At 38.7% G+C, this 18,255-nt stretch overlaps 1 protein-coding gene across 1 annotated transcript in view; it reads left to right on the top strand.

Moving 5' to 3' along the window:
* SMARCC1 (SWI/SNF related BAF chromatin remodeling complex subunit C1) overlaps window positions 1-18,255 on the top strand; it is a 121,889-nt gene that overhangs the window by 64,192 nt on the left and 39,442 nt on the right. The window contains exons 20-21 of the mRNA XM_068982944.1: window positions 178-436; window positions 1,138-1,299. Of these exons, the coding sequence (XP_068839045.1) occupies window positions 178-436; window positions 1,138-1,299 (421 nt within the window). The remainder of the gene's footprint in view (window positions 1-177; window positions 437-1,137; window positions 1,300-18,255) is intronic.

Genomic DNA, 18,255 nt, shown 5'->3' on the forward strand with positions numbered 1-18,255 from the left:
ACTAAGAATTTAACATAATAAGGAAAGCAATCAGATCTAGCTGCTGTGAACAGTATAACTATTTTCATTACTGTTTTTAATTTAGAGCCCATCTAAAGAACAGTCGCAGGTTTCTGATGTCGTTAAGTATTACTTCCTTGTTACCTGATATTAAAGCTTCTGTTTTTTCCATCACAGGCTCTGGAGATGTATAAAGATGATTGGAACAAAGTGTCAGAGCACGTTGGAAGTCGCACTCAGGATGAATGCATCCTTCACTTCTTGAGGCTTCCCATTGAGGACCCATACCTTGAGAATTCTGATGCTTCCCTGGGGCCCCTGGCCTACCAGCCTGTCCCCTTCAGTCAGTCGGGAAACCCAGTCATGAGCACTGTTGCTTTTTTGGCATCTGTGGTGGATCCTCGTGTGGCATCTGCTGCAGCCAAAGCAGCTTTGGGTATGGACTTTCTTAAGCTGCCTCACGAGCGTAACCATTTCAGAGCATGGTTTCATGCTTTCATGATAGTTTATCTCAGATTTAGGTGTTATCAGCTGTTACACTCATTGCAGTTTTATGTATTACCCCTTAAGGATAGTAGGTTATGTTTTCTAAATAAAGCAGTTAACATACAACATTTTTCAAACTATGAGCATTTTTTAAGAATTTAGAGGGACAAAACAGTGGTTTTTAATGGTATTTGTGATTCATATGGATTTTTATACAATTGGTAAAAAGAGCTATTTAACATTCTTGCGTTGCATGAATTCTAACTAAAACTTTCTCACACTATAGAATTCTTTCTTGACTTTCTGGTTGTTTCATCCTTACTGTTTTCTTGATTAAAATCCAAACAGCAGGGTTAGATGAAATTTGGACAGCAATTTTGATTGTTACTGATAGATATTTAAAGATCTAATCTCTTGTTTATATAGTAAGACTGTGACGCATAAGGTAAGACATAGGAGTCATGGAATTGCTTCACTGTACACGTTTATTGACTTTGGCCTTCTTGACTTCCTGGGATAGGTCAGATTGAGTCTTGAGAAAGGTCACTAGGTTACACACGACACACTAGTGTTGTGTCAGATTTCCTAGTTTACACTGAAGCAAATATTCACGCAACACTAGATCACTGTTCCATTTTTATTCCTACGCAGAGGAGTTTTCTCGGGTCCGGGAGGAGGTGCCCCTGGAGTTGGTGGAGGCTCATGTCAAGAAAGTTCAAGAAGCAGCCCGAGCCTCCGGGAAGGTGGATCCCACCTACGGCCTGGAGAGCAGCTGCATTGCAGGCACGGGGCCAGATGAGCCAGAGAAGCTGGGTGAGTCCCTGCTGCCCCCGAGGATGGTTAATAGTGGCTGTGTTTTCCTGTCAGCTTGCTAGAATAATTGGGTTCGCTTGCACTTAAAAGTGGCTACAATGATCAATACAAACTTAGGCCTTAAAAGAATTTATGTATGACTTTTAAATCTCTTCCTTTTGTGATATAATTTTTAAAAATTGTCTCCTGTTAATAAATCACAGTTGTGAGGTATCTGATGCCTGTTTTTAAATCTAGGTTTTGAGTGTATAGACCTAAGAATTCCAAACCGACTTTTGTGATTGTTTTAATTTAGATGTTGCTGAGTAGATTGTTGTTTTGGGTTATTTTAAATTGAAATAAACTTCATGTGAAATCCTTCATTTTATGCACTTAAAATGCATATTATCCAGTGGTTTCTAGTAAATTCTCTGTGTTGCGTATTCATCACCACTGTCTAATCCCAGGACATTTTCCTCACCCCAGAAGAAATCCCATATCAATTAAGCAGTGACTTCCCATTCTTTCTCTCCTCAGTTCTGATACCATTAATCTGCTTTCTGTCTCTATGGATTTGCCTATTCTGGACATTTCTTATAAATAGAAGCATGCTGTTGTGGCCTTTTGTGTCTGACTTCTCTCATGTAGTGTAATGCTTTCAAAGTTCATCCATGTTGTCCTGTAATTCAGTACTTTGTGTCTTTCTGTGCTAGATAATACTCTTGGGTGGATATGCCACATTTTACTAATCCATTAATCAGTTCATGGCTGTTTGGTTTGTTTGTGCTTTTTATTCATTTGAATAATGCTGTTATGAACATTCATGTACATAACATTGTCTGCTTCTTGGGTGCCTAGGAGTGAATTGCTGATCTTGGGAGATTGTATAATTAACTTTGGGACGCTACTCAGTTGTTTGCACAGTGGTTTTACCTTTTTTTTCCCCCACTAGCAATGTATAAGGTTTCTGATTTCTTCACATTCTCACATAAATACTTGTAGTTTTCTGAGGACCCTCCATACTGTTTTCTGAAGTGGCTATACTTAAATGTTTTTTAACTACTGATTCAAAATCTGTTTACTTGCTATAGGAAATTATTCTCTTTCTTTTTGGGATAGTTTTGGTAGTGTGTGTTTTCGTAGGAATTTTTAAGATTATCTAGTTTGCTCGCCATGCATGCAAAAAAAAAATCATAAAACCAGAGCTAGAAACAACTCAGATGTCCATCAACTGAATGGATAAGCAAAATGTGGTATTCAGTGGAATATTATTGGACCATAAAATGGAATGAAGTATTAAACATATTCTGCATCATGGAGGTAGCTTGTAAACATTATGGTAGGTAAAAGAAGCTAGTGAAAAGAGACAGTATATTGTGTAATTGCAATTATATGAAATGTTCCAAATAGGTAAATGTGTGGAGACAATCGGGGCTTCCCTGGTGGCTCAGTGGTTAAGAAGGAAACACGGGTTTGATCCCTGGGACCAGAAGATTCCCTGGAGAAGTAAATGACAACCCACTTCTCGAATGAGAAGTGTTCCTATTCTCACACTGAAGTAAAAATTCTGTTTTATATATAGTTATCAGTTGTGTATTTCCAGTGTTTTTTACATTGTTCATTAATTTTTTCATTCATTATGAAACAATTTCTGATGAATAACTCAAGCTAAATATTTATTGCTGTCATCTTTCCTAATAGTTCTGTCATTGTCTTAGTTATATGAAATTTATATAATCTGTGCTTCAGCTGCAGTAGCTTTTTGTTTTTTTTATTTATTCTTACAGAAAAAGATAATATGAAGTTAAAATTTAAATTGTCAGCCAGTATTGCACAGATGATACCTTTTGAACTCCTGGTGCTCTGTTGTAGGTGGTTTGAGTAGATGCTAGTAAGGTCTCTTCTAGCCTCAAACTTCACGGTTTCTGTGAGTTACCATAGGACCTAGCCCTGTTGTTTTCTCTGCTTTCTTTAAAGTATCAATCTAGCAGCTTTATTTTGCAAATATGAAAACAGATTTTCAGATTCATGAAACCTCTCACTCCAGCCCTAAGAATACATTATTGACCTAACTGTTCTTAATATTGGTTACTAATCCAGAGTATCAAGGCTTTGACTTAAAAAGTAATTTACAGTATCCACAGTATTTCTGAGTTTGAAAACACACTATTTTCTTCTCTCTTAGATGGAGACAGAAATTAGCAAGCCAGACCATGTCTCTGTTGCTTTTTGTTGATTCTACACCATGTGGCAGTGCCCAGTTCAGGCCAGGAAAACCTGGGTCTATTGAATGCCTGGGAAAGGTCTTACTTTCCTCAACTTTTTTTGTGTGTTTTTGGTTCATCTGTAGGGTCTTTTGGTTCCCTGTGGTCATGGAATTGAAAAGGGTTGGCAAAGCCTTCTTATTTGATTCAAAAAGTGTTTCTGTGCTTTTTGGTATCTGAGACATGCTTTTACATATAAATTTGTTCAAAAATTTTTGGTAGATAATATCATAAAGCATTAGTGGTTAAGAAACAGGTTGCAAAGTTGGCCATTTCTGGTTTAGTGGGATTTAAAAGAGGACTTCTTCCCCACACCTCCCCCCCAAATCAAACAACCTTAGTCTTGTGAGGCTAAATTTTTCTGATTCATTAGTTAACGTATGGTTTCTACAGTGTACAAAGCTTGAATCAGACTGCTGCAGGAAGTACTGGCGACTCCACAGGGTGATTCTTAGAGTGACATGAACAGTAAGCTTCACTTGTAGTACCTGGAGGTAGCCTTGCCAGCTAACCTTTTTGAAGTACAGTGTGTACTCAGTAGTTGCAGCAGCAGAATTTGGGTCCTTTACCATTTAATAAGACCGTGATACTGGGAAGGATTGAGGGCAGGAGGAGAAGGGGATGACAGAGGGTGAGATGGTTGGATAGTATAACAGATTCAATGGACATGAGTTTGAGCAAACTCAGGGATATATATAGTGAAGGACAGGGAAGCCTGGCGTGCTGTAGTTCACTTGGTCGCAGAGTCAGACACGACTGAGTGACTGAACAATAGCCACCATTTAATAAGGTTAGGGAAAGAGCCAGGATAATGTGAATGTTTCTAAATGAGTCATGAACAGAGTTCTATAACTAATGCTGGCCTATCACAGCTAAAGTGATTTATCTTGGGCTGTGACTAACAGAATAAATTACGAAATAGCAAGTGGTGCTCCCTGTAGAGTTGACTCAGCAAAATTGTAGTGGGGAATCAATAGTATGCGTCCTATCTTTCTGAACCACATACTAAGTTCAGAGTTCAAAGAAAGGAAGAATCAAATGTACATTTAAACTTACACTTTTTATAACAAAATAGTGCTTTATACATAGCACACAGATTTGAAAATAGAATGACATAGGTTTTCCTTATCAAGATAATATCATGCTTGGGTGGTACATTAGTCATACTTTTTATTGTGACACTTAATTTGCAGTTGCACTAATGTGTATTGATGATGATGATGAAACAATATGGGGAAAAATGTTTCCTTATGAAATATAAGACTTTGGATTTCTCTCATTAGCTTATCTAACTTTTTTTTTTTAATTTGTTTTTATTTTTGACTGCCCTGGGTCTTTGTTGCTTTGCACAAGCTTTCTCTAGTTGCAGCAAGCAGGGGCTACTCTCTCCTTGTGGTGCGCACACTTCTCCCTGCAGTGGCTTCTCCTGTGTGGAAAGGCTCTGGGTGCACCAGCTTCAGTAGTTACAACATGGAGGCTCAGTAGTCTCAGCTCGCAGGCTCTAGAGCATGGGCTCAGATAGTTGTGGTTCATGGACTTAGTTGCACCACAGCATGCGGAATCCCTGAATCAGGGATTGAACCTGTATCCCCTGAATTGGGGGGCGAATTCTTATCCACTGTGCCAACAGTGCAGTCCCTTATCTAACTTTTTATTGTGAATTGCAAGGGAGTATTTGGTGAAATAAAAGTTAAGATAAATGAACACTAGGTCTGGAACACAGTATTTTTCATTTATTATGTGAATTTCATTTGTTACAGTTTCTCATGAGAATTGTTTAGTAAAGAAGTGTCAGCTTAGGATTTTGTTCAGTTTATCCTCTTTAACACTCTAGTCATTGATTAGTATCTACTGATTTTTTTTTTTGTATGGGTTTTTGTTTGACCAGAGACCATTTTAGGAATAGAAAAAATGATATTGATATTTGATACCTTTTTTATTTAATCTAAAAATATCATGAGATTTTATTTGCTTGTGGGAAAGATGGGAGAAGTTAAGACAAAAGAAATGAAAAGAAAATTTAAACATTGCTTGGAAGTCACTATAAACTTTATACATTTCTTTCTGAGCACCCATATTTTTTACACATTTTATAGGATTGTTTTTTTAAAAAATATTTTTGTTTTTATTTATTTCACTGCAGTGGGCAGGTCTTAGTTGTGGCTTGTGTGATCTAGTTCCCCTTCCAGGAATCAACCCAGGCCCCCTGCAGTGGGAGTGCAGAGTCCTATCCACTGGGCCACCAGGGAAGTTCTTATATAGGACTTTGGTCATTTGAGATTCTTTTCAGAACAACCCTTTGGAGAAAATGGCATTGTGTTCATATAAGAGCGAAGGAACTGAGGTGTTGGCAGATGACATTGGCATGCTTGTAAGAGTGGACTAGAATTTGAACCTAAATATCTCTGACCCTTCCTTCTTTCCTCAACCTCTTTCCTCTGTAAACTGTATAGGTATGTTTGTGTATTTTTCATTCATTAAACAGGGATCATTAAAGGCCTAATGGCTCCATTGTATGTTTTGCCTTATATAGTATGGCAGATACCATGGAAAAAGACTCAGGCCCTCCTGAACACCTAGGCTCTGCAGAAGAAGTCAGGCAGATGTACTGGGAAGAATTCAGTTCACTTCACTCACTCAGTCACGTCTGCCTCTTTGTGACCCCTTGGACTGCAGCACGGCAGGCCTCCCTGTTCATCACCAACTTCCGGAGTTTACTCAAACCCATGTCCATTGAGTCAGTGATGCCATCCAACCATCTCATCCTCTGTCATCGCCTTCTACCGCCTTCGATCTTTCCCAGCATCAGGGTCTTTTCAAATGAGTTAGCTCTTTGCATCAGGTGGCCAAAGTATTGGAGTTTCAGCTTCAACATCAGTCCTTCCAGTGAACACTCAGGACTGATCTCCTTTAGGATGGACTGGCTGGATCTCCTTGCAGTCCAAGGGACTCTCAAGAGTCTTCTCCAACACCACAGTTCAAAAACATCAATTCTTCGGCGCTTAGCCTTCTTTATAGTGAAACTCTGACATCCATACATGACTATAGGGAAGAGTGGCTGTGGGTGATTCATCTGTACTGGAGTAAGTATTAAGAAACACACAGAAAAATTCAGTCAGTGTGATTCAGTATATGAGCATAAAACATAAGCATTCTTGGATGGGAGATCAGTTTTAAGCTAGACTGTAGGCCCCACCCACCCACCTTTTTCACTCAGAGATAAATGAGACTGTAAATATGTTGTGTTATCATGGTGTCTCATTGTGTTCTAGGTGTTGGAGTAATGGTAAACAAAATCGTCCAAAATTCCTGCCCTTGTGGACTTTTATTTTAGACGTGGAAGATGGAATTAGAATATATAAATTAAATGTAAATACATAGAGTGTGTTGGCCGGTACCTGGCATCATGAAAATCAGAGCAGGGACTCATCGATAAGAGTGAAGTGTGGGGAATTGCAATTTTAAATGGTTAGGGGAATGAATGTCTCACCATGAAAGTGACATTCGGGCAAGGATATAAGTGGAAGGTAAGGAAAGGAGCTGTGTAGACATCCAAGATCAGAGGGTTCAAGGCATGGGGTGCAGCCAGCATACAGGCCTCTGGACAGGAGCTGCCTGCTATATGGAGGAATAGCAAGAAGAATCACAGACAGGTAGCTGTATTGCAGGGTAGAGGAGGTCAGGGGAGACTATGAGGGGCCTTGTGGGTCTTTGTAACAGTTTAACGTTTACTTGGAGGTGGAGCCAAAGGAAGGATTTGAGCAGAAGAGTGTCAGGGTGTAACCTGTGTTTTAATGTTTCATTCTGTTAGGTTGAAAATAGACCCCATCTAGGAACTGTTAAATTGATGTATTTTTGTAATAACTATGTACTGTGTTTGAATATTAACAGTTTTTTTATTTTATCACCACACCTTTTATTAAAGAACTTTTTTTTTTTTAATTTGACCTGGAAATAAAACAGAATTCCCTTTCTGATCATCCCTTTATTTGTAGCCAAGCATACTGAAAAGTTGATAGGATAGCACAGTGTAGTCTCCTATGCCTCCCAGTTAGGTTCAACTTTGCCATTTTAATCTATTTAGGCATCTAAATAAACAATTTTTATTTTATTATCTTTATGAATTATTTCAAAGTAAGTTGTATACATCATGATTCTTTTCATCCCCACTAAGTAACTCAGCATGTGTCTCCTAAGAATAAGGACATTTTCCTAACTAAATATTGTAATACAGTGACTCTTAGTCACTTAAGGTCATCAGCCCTTCCCCTTAGGGTGTTGGAATGTACATGTATATTCAGGGGTCAAGCAGGAGTCTGTTAAATACATATTATTGTACCCTCCATTTGTATTGCCTAATCTGAAGGCAAATGGATGTGGAAACAGTAGATGACTTTATTTTTCTGGGCTCCAAAATCATTGCAGATGGTGATTGCAGCCATGAAATTAAAAGACACTTACTCCTTGGAAGGAAAGTTATGACCAACCTAGATAGCATATTGAAAAGCAGAGACATTACTTTGCCAACAAAGGTCCATCTAGTTAAGGCTGTGGTTTTTCCAGTGGTCATGTATGGATGTGAAAGTTACGACTATAAAGAAAGCTGAGCACCAAAGAATTGATGCTTTTGAACTGTGTTGTTGGAGAAAACTCTTGAGGGTCCCTTGGACTGCAAGGAGATCCAACCAGTCCATCCTAAAGGAGTTCAGTCCTGAGTTGATTGGAAGGACTGATGTTGAAGCTGAAACTCCAATACTTTGGCCATCTGATATGAAGAGCTGATTCATTTGAAAAGACCCTCATGCTGGGAAAGATTGAGGGCAAGAGGAGAAGGGGACGACAGAGGGTGAGATGATTGGATGGCATCACCGGCTCAATGGACATGGGTTTGGGTGAACTCTGGGAGTTGGTGATGGACAGGGAGGCCTAGCGTGCTGCGGTTCATGGGGTCGCAAAGAGTCGGACATGACTGAGCGACTGAACTGAATCTGAAGTATGGGTTTTACTTTATTTTATTGTTTTGCATGCTGACTAGATTCACTGTCTGTATCTTAATTCTGGTTTAGAGAAATTTGAAAGATTAAGTTCATTGATGCTTTTTCCTTATTATTGACTATGCTTTTGGGGAACTTGAATCACAGATATTATTATATATAGAGTGTTCAGAGAAGATTCTTTTATATCAATGAGTGAATTGTCCCCTGAGCTCCTGAATGCCTTGTGAAATACTGGATTCAAGGAGTATATCTTGAGCCATTTGTCACAGCTCTGTGTAGAAGAACCCAACTCATTATTCCTAGTTTTTGAGAAGGTTAAGAACTAGCCTAGTCCATCAGGAGATGAAGAGCACACTGATAATAATAATGTTGAAAAGATCACTTTCTAGGAACATAAAGCCCAGAAGTGACTGTTAAGATTCTTGCCGCAGATACTGTTTATAGCATATAAATAGCCTCATTCTTCTCACCCTGAGGATTCCCATAACATCTTTAAAATCAGGCCCTTCTAAAACACCAGTGTGTGAGACCATGCTAGGCTCGTGAACCTAAGGAAACAGGGATCAGTATCTGATCTTCAGGCTGCGTCATGTGGAGTGGACTTCTCTGTTCTCTTTGTCACTGTTATATTTTAAGGGCTCTTTCAGATCTGTATCAAGAGGCATTGAAATAGAGATTCAGACTTCTGGGCAGCTCAGAATAGGATATTTAACCTCTAAGGACTATCCAGGATTTCAGTGACTTATCTAATGACTCATTCAGTAGATGATAGGACAAGAATTTTTAGGAAGAAATTGGCTTCATGTATATTATTGTCTGCCTTTAGGTGATTTGTAAAAATCAAATCCCATATTATGCTTAGTTGATACAGCTCTCTTGATATGAGGCAGTTATGTAAGACAGGTAATACTAATAATTGGGGCTGTATTTTATGATGAGTTACATAAACATAGAAAAATAATTCATTATTGGAGAATTTGAGATAAAATGAAATAGTATTGTTCAAGGAGGACTACAAAGGAAGTGATATAAGAAGGAACACAATGGGTTGTGTAATTTTAGACTAAGGAAGACTTCACAAAGAAAGTAGAATTTGAGCTGAGTATTGAAAAAGTGGTTTAGAATGTCACTGAGCCAGCTTGGAGCAAATACAATTTTCTGTGCTGTAGAACAACATGAACAAAGGCCCAGAGGTAGAAATGGAAGGTTGTTTAAAAGGTGAGAAGTAAACCATGTTGGCCATAATATAAAATTCAAAGAAGGATGTAGAAAGAGAACAGCGTACAGAAGCTGGAGTGAGGTTATAGAGAATGATACAGGCTCATGAGCTTGCTTGGACGGTATTGCCAGCTTTATGGAATGTTTGGACTTTAATACAGGGAATGACCTGATTATTCTCCCAGAAATGTTCCTATTGTGAGTTCTTACCATGGGCCTCATTTTTCCCTTCCCTGGGAAGACAAAACTTATTGGAATCACATTTCTAAAATTTTTTGGTCTCAGGACTTTTTTAACTATTTAAAAATATCAAGGAACTCCATGCTTCCATTTATCTGGATTGTATTGTTGATATTTTTTACTGTATTAAAGATTGAAACTGGGAAAGTTTCTAAAACAAAATGTTACATAGGTGCACATTTCTGTAACTACCTTCATCATGTAGCATCTGGAAAGTCAGATTCCACACTTAGATGAGAGTGAAAAGGGAAGTAACATCTTTGTGTTGCTATGTAAATAGTTTTGACCTTGGGAACTCCTAGGGTACCTGGACCACATGTTGTGACTCAGTCACTGAATTAAATAATCATCTTGTACGTGAAGAATATTCATGGTGGGAGAGGGGCCATTATTATAAAAAGAAAAACAGTTATAAGTAGAGGCCCATGTGGAGGAAGCACAGTTACTTATACTTCATTCAGTTAGGGAAGGCTTCACAAAGGAAATGACCTTGTAACCAATAATGAAAAAGGAAGGAGTGAACATAGGTGGCATATTTTGAAAATAATACAAGAAATCTGTGGGGAGCAGAGTTCCTGGTCAAGTGCATCTGTGGAGGTGTGCGACTGGTTTTGAAAGGCTTTTACCTCGTAGACTTTACCTTGTAGAGAGGAAGGCCAGAGTCTCTGTAGAAGTAACATTGTTCTATCTATTCTAGAAAGTGACTGTTGACAGTTTACAGATGATGTTTAAGAATGTTCTCAACAAATAAACGTCATTCTTTTCCAAGGAGAATCATGACTTATTTATAACATACTTTATTAAAGGCAGGTATTTTGCAAGCATTTAATTCTTTCCTCAAAGCTAACTTTTCCAGTTCCCTCAAGACTTTAGGAAATGGTTTCTTTATCTCTCATTTTGGTTTTGCTAAGCATATTGTTTATGGGCTTCCCTGGTGGCTCAGCAATCAGCCTGCAATTCAGGAAACCTGGGTTCGATCCCTGGGTCAGGAAGATCCCCTGGAGGAGGGCATGGCAACTCACTCCAGTATTCTTGCCTGGAGAGTACCGTGGACAGAGTATAGTCCATGGAGTTGCAAAGAGTCAGCCATGACTGCAGCGACTGAGCATGCATGCCCTGGTGACTCAGATGGTAAAGAATTTGCCTGCAGTGCAAGAGACCCAAGTTCTATCCCTGGGTCTGGACGATCCCCTGGAAGAGAAAATGGCTGCCCACTCCAGTATTCTTGCTTGGAAAATCCCATGGACAGAGGAGCCTGGTGGGCTACAGTCCATGGGGTTGCAGAAAGTTGGACACAACTAAGGGACTAACACTTTCACTTTCAAGCATATTATTACTAGACCATAAAGTACACCTTGTGGAAGCTGGGAGAAAGGGGTGGTGACTGGGCATGAAATTGTCCTGAACTAGTGGATGAGACCATTTCTCTGAAGATGTTCTTACGGATGCTGGCTAATTTGCTTCTCACCCTTGGTTGAGGTTCATTCAGAAGTTAAGGAGGTATGTGTATGTTAGTCACTTAGTCTTGTCCGACTCTTTGTGACCCTGTGGACTGTAGCCTTTCAGGCTCCTCTGTCCATGGGATTCTCCAGGCAAGAATACTGGAGTGGGTTGCCATTTCCTCCTCCAGGGGATCTTCCCAACTGATTGATCCTGGGTCTCCTGCATTGTAGGCAGATTCTTTACTGTCTGAACCACCAGGGAAGCTCGGTGGAGGTACAGTAGTTATCTATTGGTGCAAAACAAATTACCACAAAATTAGTGGCTTAAAACACAGTACATTTTTTATCTCCTAGTTGCTGTGAGTCAGAAGTCAAAGTCTATGCATAGCCTAACTTGTCCTCTGCTGAGGATCTCAGAAAGCAACAATCAATCAAGTTGATGGTGGAGCTACATTCTCCTCTGGAGGCTTGACTGTTGAATCCATCCCCAGGCTCACTCTTGTTCTCAGAATTAATTTACTTACGGTTGTAGACCTGAAAGCCTTGGTTTCTTGCTGGCTGTCAGCCGGAAGCGTCCCTCGGCTCCTAGGGCCACTGAGGACTCTTTGCCATTGAGGCTTCCCCTGCATGGCAGCATACTTCATCAGTCCAACAAGGAGTCTCCAGAGCGAGTCTGCTAACAACATAGGGTCTCGTATCATTTAACATTCTGTCACTCTGGCTATGTTCTGTTGTGGCTAGAAGTAAATCACAGATGCTGCTCACACTTGGAAGGGATTTATACAAGGGCATGAAAATCTCAAGGCAGGGATCCGATGAAGCCATTCTCATGTCTCACCACCAGTGCCCCTCAATTCCCAACATTCAAGTTGAGACCTTGAGAGTCTGGCAGTGTCTCCAAGACTATCTTTGTTCATAAGCAGGGCTGTTGTATTAGGATGAATTTTCTATCACAGAAGTTTGTAAGCTCTTCCTGTAAAGGACTGAATGGTCCTTTACAGGACCTTTACTTTTACTGCCTTTGATGACAGTCTCTGTTGCAACTACTCAGTTCTGCGTTTGTGGTGCAGAAGCAGCCATCAGTTCAGTTCAGTCGCTCATTCATGTCCAACTCTTTGCGACCCCATGAATTGCAGCACGCCAGGCTTCCCTGTCCATCACTAATTCCCGGAGTTCACTCAGACTCACGTCCACCGAGTCGGTGATGCCATCCATCCATCTCATCCTCTGTCATCCCCTTCTCCTCCTGCACCCAGTACCTCCCAGCATCACAGTCTTTTCCAATGAGTCAACTCTTTGCATGAGTCAACTCTTTGCATGAGGTGGCCAAAGTATTGGAGTTTCAGCTTCAGCATCATTCCTTCCAAAGAAATCCCAGGACTGATCTCCTTTAGGATGGACTGGTTGGATCTCCTTGCAGTCCAAGGGACTGTCAAGAGTCTTCTCCAACACCACAGTTCAAAAGCATCAATTCTTCCACACTCAGCTTTGTTCACAGTCCAACTCTCACATCCATACATGACCACAGGAAAAACCATAGCCTTGACTAGACGGACCTTTGTTGGCAAAGTAAGGTCTCTGCTTTTGAATATACTATCTAGGTTGGTCATAACTTTTCTTCCAAGGAGTAAGCGTCTTTTAAGTTCTTGGCTGCAGTCACCATCTGCAGTGATTTTGGAGCCCCAAAAAATAAAGTCTGACACTGTTTTCCCCATCTATTTGCCATGAAGTGATGGGACCGGATGCCATGATCTTCGTTTTCTGAATGTTGAGCTTTAAGCCAACTTTTTCACTCTCCACTTTAACTTTCATCAAGAGGCTTTTTAGCTCCTCTTCACTTTCTGCCATAAGGGTGGTGTCATCTCCATATCTGAGGTTATTGATATTTCTCCCGGCAATCTTAACAAATGAGCACGGCTGTGTTCTGATAAAATTTTATTGACAAAAACAGCCATCGTTTGCTGACCCCTTGTCAGCTGGATTGATCAGATATCTCTTGAGTCGTTAGTAACATAATAGAGTGGGAGCCAGGCAGGTCATTTTATAAACTGATCTGGTCCTTTACAGAAAAGATCACATGGTGAGGGGGAAGTCACAGATGACACACCAGATTGCGAAAGATCTTTGGCAGCCAGGGAAGATTGAGAGTCCTTTGTTGTCACTGAAGCAGCACCAGAGGCCACTGAAAGGCTCACGTGCAGCCAACTGAGCTTTCTGATTTTACTAATTGCCATTGAACACTTACTATGAGCCAGACAGTTATTAGCATTTTACATGAACTAATTAAATCCTTAGGTCCATCCCTGTGAAGGAAATAATACTCTTCTTTTGTGTATTTGCAAACTTAAGCCACTGTCGGCTAAGTAGCTTGCTTGGTGTTACTTGAGCTGGTAAATTGTCGGGACAGGATTCGAGCCTAATTAGTGTGTATCCAGAGCTTATCCTATTTTTCTAGAGCAGGGTCTTGGAAATCTTGGGTCTTGGGCCACATGCAGGTTGCCACCTATGTTTATTTAGCCCACAATATATGAGAATGGTTTTTACGTTTTTAAATGTTTGGATGAAACCGAAAGAATAATATTTTGTGATACATAGAAATTATATGATGTTTAAATTTCAGTGTTCATGAAGTTGTATTAGAACACAGCCACGCCCATTCATTTCCAAGCTGCTTTTGTAGCCGATTTCTGCTGCTATAGCAGAGTTGAGTAGATGCCACTAAGACTGTAGGGCCTGCAAACCTGAAAACAGTTACTGTCTGACCCTTTACAGAAAAAGTTTACCAACCCCTGATCTGCTGCTAAGAACTAGTTGTAAACTGTGATGTCGATATCTTCCCTTGGCTGATGCAGCATTAAGTATCTGGTCAGAGGAGTTTTTTTTCTTCCTCTTTCTGTCTTTGGTTTGTGGCTCACTAGTTTATGTCAAGTGCTTTCTTATAGGTTGGGAATTTTCTTTTATTCATTCTAGTATTTTTAATTAACTCTGCAGACTTGGGTGAGGCCATATATTTGTAGGGAAAGATTCTTTACCTTCTAGTTGATTGGCAACAGGATGACATTAAGGGATATGTGAACGGCTGCAACCTCTTCAGATTTTACACCTCTGACCAGAACTCAGACCAAAGACAAAGCGCATGTGTGCACATGCTGGCTCTCTCTTTCCAGGAAGATTTCTAATAGCCACTGTAACAAAATGTTTTATAGAATAGAAACCATTACTCTTCCATATAGCATCCTGAGAAGTATACAGCTCATAATTAAACTCTTAATAAACATCTCCTTAAAAGTCTGAACACTCATCTTCAGATAGTCCCCCTTACAGAGAGTCTGTTTCTAACTCTACCATCCTTTTATGAATAGGTATTAATATTATATTAATATATTGTTCATCTTGAAATTATAAGAGTTGATATCAAATTTGGCTTGCTTTACAGTAGGAAGAGTATGTTCTCTTTTTAGAATGCAGACCTATAGATTGTGATTATTTATTTCAAATGTAGATTACCTTCATTAAAAAAAATACTGCATTTCTCCCACATAGTACTTATTCAGTATGTAATTAAGTTGATCCAGCAAAGGCGGCTTAATGCACATTCAATTCTAAGTAACTTTTGAGGTTTTAGGGTTTAAAAAAGCTCCATCTGCATTTGCTTTTTTGTTCACATCATTTTATTATATTTTAATGTATCTTAATTCTTGTTACATATTTCATCTGAACTAGGAATTAGAACATTACCTGTAGTTGTTATTTCCCTTGTACCTGATGTTCTCACTTTCCTACTCCCAGGACTGAGAATCGTGAATTTTTGAATAGTGTTCAGCTGTACACATACATACAAAGTTTTCCTTAGATATGGTATTGCTTTAAGTGTAGTTGCCACACTGTGTTAAGGTGATTGCATCACTAATTCAGTTGTCATTTTTTCATAAAGTAGATTTCTTAATAAAGGAAAGGAGAGAATTGAACATTTTTGAACAGTGAACCTTGAACATTCTTGCTTAAGTTATTTTGTTGTGAACTGCTTCTGTGAGTAGCACTGTTTTAGGAAGTCCCTAGTTTCTCCCTAAAGTTGACCAGTAACACTTGATCCATTACCTTCCTAGTACTCGAGTCTGCTGATGCAGCAGGTGTAAATGATGTTCCGTTATGGTTTTAAATTAAATTTCTCTGATGACTGCAGCATCTTAAATTTATCAGTCATATGTCATTCTGTGGAATAACTGTTCTTGTCTTATACTCACTTTTCCATAGTGTTTGCCTTTTTCTTTATAAATCTGAGGAACTAATCTAGTTACTGTGAGGCATGTGTTAGTTACTTGTTCTTTTTGGTATCTCAATGTAAAGAAGTCCTTTATTTTCATTTTAATAGTTTTTTCTTCTATTTTATGGGCACATTTTATGTTGTGATTAAGAGATCATTCAGGGTTTTTTTTAATGTGTCTTTATCTAGAATTGATTTTTTTTTGTTACCATATTGAAATGCAGTTGATTTTGTATGTTAATTCTATAGCTAACTGTTTTGCAGTGCTGTCTTTATTTCTGGTAACTTTCCTGCAGATTCTTCTAGGTACATCGTTTTATTTTCTGCAGATCATAATTATCTTCTTCTTTCCTTTCTACCCCTTTTTTATTTCTTTTTCTTTATTGACTACCTAGGCTGTGACCTCTATGGCAATATCAGAGGAAAGTAGTGTACTGGTATTCATGTCTTGCTCTTGATAATAAATGGAATACTATAGGCATCTCTTCTTGAAGAATGACATATATTATAGGATTATTGCTGACTGTTTCTGGGGGGCTCAGGAACTTTCCTTTTATTTTTAACCCTTGTCATAAAAGATACTGACTTTTATCAGATACTTTTATGCATATGAGCAAAGAAGTTGATAGAAATATTAATGTTAAATCACTCTTCTGTTATTGTCATTATTTTTTCATAATATTACCTTTTTAAATACACTACTGTTTTCTGGTATTTTGCTTTGGAGTTTCTCATTTGTGACTATGAATGAGATTTAGCCTAGGGGCCTGTATAATATTCCTTATCTGTTGTCTGTATTCAATTTGTGAATCAAGGTTATTACTGGCCTTATAGAATGAGTTAGGAGATATTCTGTCTTCCATATTCTCTGGAAAAATTTATGAAGATTAGAATCATTTTTTTCCCCTAAATATTTGGTAGAATTCCCTAATAAAAACATCTGGACCTCTGGTGTTTTTGTCTTAAGTTTTTAAGCTTTTTCAGTTATTATACTTCTTCTTCTTCCCAGATCTGTTTAGGAAAATCAGTTTTCTCATAATTTGTTAATTTGATCTAGTTTTTCTGTTTTATTTGGCATAAACTTTTTTAGAGTGGTTTGTCACTTCTTTTTTAAGTATAGTCAATTTGCAATATTAGTTTCAGGTGGATAGCATAGTGATTCAGTATTTTTATAGCTTATAATACTTTACAATTATTATAAAATATTGGCTATGTTCTCTGCTGTATAATATATTCTTTTTTTGCCACTTAATTTTTAAAATTGAATGATATTTGCTTTACAGAATTTTCTGGTTTTCTGTCATACATCAACAAGACTCAGTCATAGGTACAGCCATGTCCTCTCCTTCCCAACCTCTGTTCCATCTCTTTCCCCATTCCAGCCTTCTAGATTGTCGCAGAGCCCGTTTGAGTTCCCTGAGTCATACAGCAAATTGCCGTTGGCTGTCTATTTTACATACAGTGTTATAAATTTCTTTATTACTCTGTCCGTCCAATCTCACCCTCTCCCTTCTCCCCTTCCACCGCGTCCATAGGTCTCTTCTCTGTGTCTGTTTCTCCATTGCTGCCCTGCAAATAAATTTGTTAGTACCATCTTTATAGATCCCATATATATGTGTCAGTATACAATAGTTATATTCTTTTTCTGACTGACTTCATTCTGTATAAAAGGGTCTAGGTTCATCCACCTTACTAGAACTAGGTGACTCAAATGTATTCCTTTTTATGGCTGAGTAGTATTCCACTGTATATATGCACCAGAGCTTCCTAATCCATTCATCTGTTGTTGGACATCTGGGTTCCTTCCATGTTCTAGCTATTGTATATAGTGCTGCTTGTTGCTTATTTATTTTATATATATGGTAGTTTGTGCTCTTAACCCCCTTCCCCATCTTGACATTCTTTCCTTTCCTCTCCTCACTGGTAACCACTAATTTATTCTGTGAGTCTGTTTCTGTTTTATTTTTTATATTTCTCATATCAGTGATAACACAGAATATTTGTCTTTCTCTGCCTGGTTTATTTCACTAAATGTAATGCCCTCCAGGTCCATCCATGTTGCTGCACAGTGTGAAATTTTGCTCTTTTTATGGCTAAGAAATAATTGTGTGTGTGTGTGTGTGTGTGTTCCGTGTGTGTGTTCCACATCTTCTTTATCCATTCATCTTTTGTTGGATACTTAGATTGTATCCATATCTTGGCCACTCTAAATAAGGTTGCTCCAAACATTGGAGTGCTAGTATCTTTTTGAATTAGTGTTTTCACTTCCTTAAATATTTACTCAGGAGTGGAATTGCTAGATCATATAGTGGGTTTTTGTTGTTGTTTTTGAGGAACCTCCCTACTGCACTGATTTACATCCCCACTGACTGTGTACTAGGATTCTCTCTTCTCCACATCCTCGCCAGTGTGTGTTAGTTGTAATCTTTTTGATGAGAGCCATTTTGACATGTGTGAGATGATACCTCATTAGGATTTTTACTCTCATTTCTCTGAAGATATGCAACTTTGAGCCTCTTTTCTTGTGTCTGTTGGCTCTCTGTTTGTTTTCT

This window comes from Capricornis sumatraensis, chromosome 10 (assembly GCF_032405125.1).
Source record: "Capricornis sumatraensis isolate serow.1 chromosome 10, serow.2, whole genome shotgun sequence".
Lineage (NCBI taxonomy): Eukaryota > Metazoa > Chordata > Mammalia > Artiodactyla > Bovidae > Capricornis > Capricornis sumatraensis.